The 3,504-nt window shown below is 36.1% G+C and overlaps 1 protein-coding gene across 1 annotated transcript; it reads right to left on the bottom strand.

The window, feature by feature from the left end:
- Positions 1-682: 682 nt before the first annotated feature.
- Positions 683-1,915, bottom strand: LOC132563075 (neuronal acetylcholine receptor subunit alpha-7-like). Its single transcript, XM_060227835.1, has one exon. The coding sequence runs from the start codon at positions 1,913-1,915 to the stop codon at positions 683-685; it is 1,233 nt and encodes a 410-aa protein (XP_060083818.1).
- Positions 1,916-3,504: the final 1,589 nt, after the last annotated feature.

Below are 3,504 nucleotides of genomic sequence, written 5' to 3'. Positions count from 1 at the left end.
GCCATGATTCATGTATTTAATGAAAGGTGCTAATACATTGCATATTTCTGAACCATCCATAACCGGGCCTGCAGCTTTTAGCCAAGTTGTTGTTTAGAATAGTCTGTTTTCTAATCAGGCCTTCATTGAGCTACTACAGACCACTGTTGAACGACTTCAAACCTGTGTCCTAACTTAGAGAACAATACACTGACATTCCTATTGGAGGACGAGGTCAACTGAGAAGGTCGAACGCAGTCATCTGTTTGAACGTCATTGTCTATGTCGATATTACAAGGCGTCCCTACATTTTGCTGAAAAATGGGTATGTTCATCTTCATGTTCGTAAATAATACGTGAATATGAATTGGTTGGCTAAATGTTCCATTTTACTGTTCGGCAGACTGATATGACAGCCAGAACTCAACTCTCAAATAGTGTTTTCTCTCTGCTTTTCTACGTTACAACATGCATAGCTGTCGGTGATAACTGTGCAGACACCTGTCGTCATGATATCTAACCGATGGTACGGATCTTACTCTTTCTAATATCAACTTCAGTTCGTCCAGGTGCAGAGACAAATATAGCGGAATTAGATCAAGGTTACTAAGCTGTGCTTTTAAAGATAGATAATTATGTATACTAAATCAGTACTCATTAGACAGAAATCTTTACAAAAAGTGTATATCGTTTGTTCAATAAACTAAGAATGGTAGGTACATAAAAACCATACAGTCATCATGATGATGACCAGAAAGGAGAATCCAAACAGAGAATTGTCAACGACTTTCATCACCTCCTTATGTTGTACACACAAATAATTCTCATCAACATCACTATCGTCGACCATTGCAGCTCCACCCTGATCCTCTACTTCCAAAATTGTGTCGCTGATAACTTTATTTCCTTTCTTGTTGCACATGTAGCTTGTAAGTCGTCGCAGCCATTTTGGAAACTCTTTAACATCCGTCACATCTTCACAACGAAGTGTGAATATCGTCAGTACGATCAACATACCGCTGTAGAATAAGGTTATCAGCAAGAAATACGACATCCCAGCCATGTTTTCTGACACTTTAGGGAGAATGTCTTCTATGAGTGTCATGTAGACAGCAAGAGACAGGAACATCGTGATAGTGTAGGATATCCTCTCCCCTGAAGATGATGGAAGGAGGAACACGAACGGGTTCAGAAAGCACAACAGCAGAACTGGTATTGTCATCGATACGACAAAGTAAATATGTCGTCTAGATATTTGAAGCGTAAAATCTAGAGTATTAGAGGGTGTTCCGAACCCCATGTAGTAAGACACATCAGTTTTATCTATATCCCATTCTCCGTTTGAAACATACCAATCCATAACGAATTCTGTTTTGGTAAAAGAAAGTTTCAGAGAGGGTGATGCCCTCCAAAGGGCTACTCGTATTTTACAGACTTGAGTATCAAGTGGAAATCTTGACATATCGACCGTACAAACAGATTTCAAAAGTTGTCCAGGGACATAATCACATCTGCCTAAGTAAGAAATATCTAACTCAAATTCGTCACTACCAACATGACTTAGGTCGTCGGCAGAAGTGATTACATATATCTTTGGTTTCCAAACCTTAGACGAATTCACTTGTATATGTCCAATCCCTCCGTAAATGTCTGTTGTCCATTTTAAACGATAGTCAGACCAATATATACTGAACCCAGCACTTAAAGTTATTACTCCTGTTACTTCATCGAAGTCAAGAATGGATAATAAAAACATCGATATATCTATGTTCAGATCATCTTGAAAGTTGTACACAGGGTAAATCTCCTTTGTATAGTTTGAAAACAGTATATGATTCAGTTTAATCCAGTCTTCCATAGTGCCGATAGCTCCTTGTACCGTTTGTCCTGTACTAGACACAAAAACCACAAGGAGGACACATCGTGGGTCAACCATGGCGTGCTTTGAGTAACGGTTGCTGACAGAAATGAAACAAAAATGAGGAGACGATTATGAGATTGTCTAACGACTAACATGGGTGGCAGTACTATTTTTTTGTTTTTGTAACAAACACGGAATAATAATTATCAACATCAAAATCCTGATTTACAGCGAAATACGAGAAAACGACATTTTGGTATAAAAATGAACTTCCGGCCTATTTTAGTATTTTGTAGAGTTACAGAATACCAGGAGGTGTGATAGGATGTATTCAGTGAAGAAATATACGTTATAAAACTCCTTCTGATATTGAACATTATCATAGTCCAAATCCCACCAGTAAAGTAGGGTATGGTGTTAACATTTGTAGTAAAAAGAAATTAATTTATTTTATTTGACAAAATTTTGGTTAATTATGTACTCGGTAAAAATAATACGTCACTTCGTTCTATTTTTATCATTAAAAAATAAGCACGTAATAACGGCTATAACATCATTGTAACCCGACGATCATTAGAGGTATTTTAAGAATTTATTTTCAATTTCAGGTATTTTAATATATTTTTTAATGCAGCAATTTTTTTCACAACGCAATACAATTTCAGTTATAAGCGAGATGTTGAAAATAGTATTATCAATGTTTACTGTTGTCATAGTGATAATAAAGAGGTAAAATTTTCCTTGATTAAATGTTCAATACTTGATAATGAATTTATATATCTACAGAATGTTTAATCACATGATTGAGCTTATGTATTTCGTGCGAGACTAAGTAACCTCGATCTTGTACGCAATATCAATAACAATCGATGTTTTGGTGTCTATTGCTTGAAATAGTCGTTAGAAAGATATAAAATCAGAATTGAAAACATTTTGGTAAAAATCACAGAACTCATTAGTAGAGAAAAAGACACAAAACAATATTTGTTGTGAATAATTTCCATACTCAACTTCGTGCCATTATACTATATGTACCGCATTTATTATTCTCTATGGGAATACTTTTGCCTAATTTACTAATGCGAACTAGAGTGGTAGAATAAAGGTACTGATGATGACTTACCTGTAGATACCTTGCAACGAGTAAATTTGATAAAGGTTCGAAAATACCTGGAACAGCCAACAATCATTACTGTCCGACCGACCTCTTTACTAGTCATCGACTGGTTAGGTACTACTGACAAGTTGTTATATCTGTCAGAAATATCGATTCATTGTGATATATACAATATCCTATGTCTAGATCAACCACTACAGGGTAGACATTGACATGTGTGTGAGGCTCTCTCTCTCTCTCTGCGTGTGTGTGCGTGTGAGTGCGTGCGTGCGTGTGTGTGTGCGCGCGCGCGTAATTGCGTGTGTGCGTGACAGATACGTGGGTTACAGGTTTAATAGTATGGAAATATTTGATATTTTTTCTGATGAACACAAATACAAAAACAGTATGTGTTCATGTCGTGATGTAAATTTATTTTGCAAGTTTATATTAGATATATCTATATCAACTATTTTGAATGACACCCATACTTAGTGTCCCTAGATCATATCGACATGATGCTATTAACTAGTTAAAAAAATAAACGGATTAAAAGAGCCTGTTTGAA

This window comes from Ylistrum balloti, unplaced genomic scaffold (assembly GCF_031769215.1).
Source record: "Ylistrum balloti isolate Yb309-2 unplaced genomic scaffold, AGI_CSIRO_Ybal_v1 Utg371578, whole genome shotgun sequence".
In the NCBI taxonomy this organism is placed as follows: Eukaryota; Metazoa; Mollusca; class Bivalvia; order Pectinida; family Pectinidae; genus Ylistrum; species Ylistrum balloti.
The sequence above is the reverse complement of the archived record's forward strand: the minus strand, read 5'-3'. Positions and strand labels throughout refer to the sequence as shown.

Bases quoted from the DNA above. Each gene is read 5' to 3' on its own strand.
- LOC132563075 (XM_060227835.1), bottom strand. From the start codon at position 1,915: ATGGTTGACCCACGATGTGTCCTCCTTGTGGTTTTTGTGTCTAGTACA.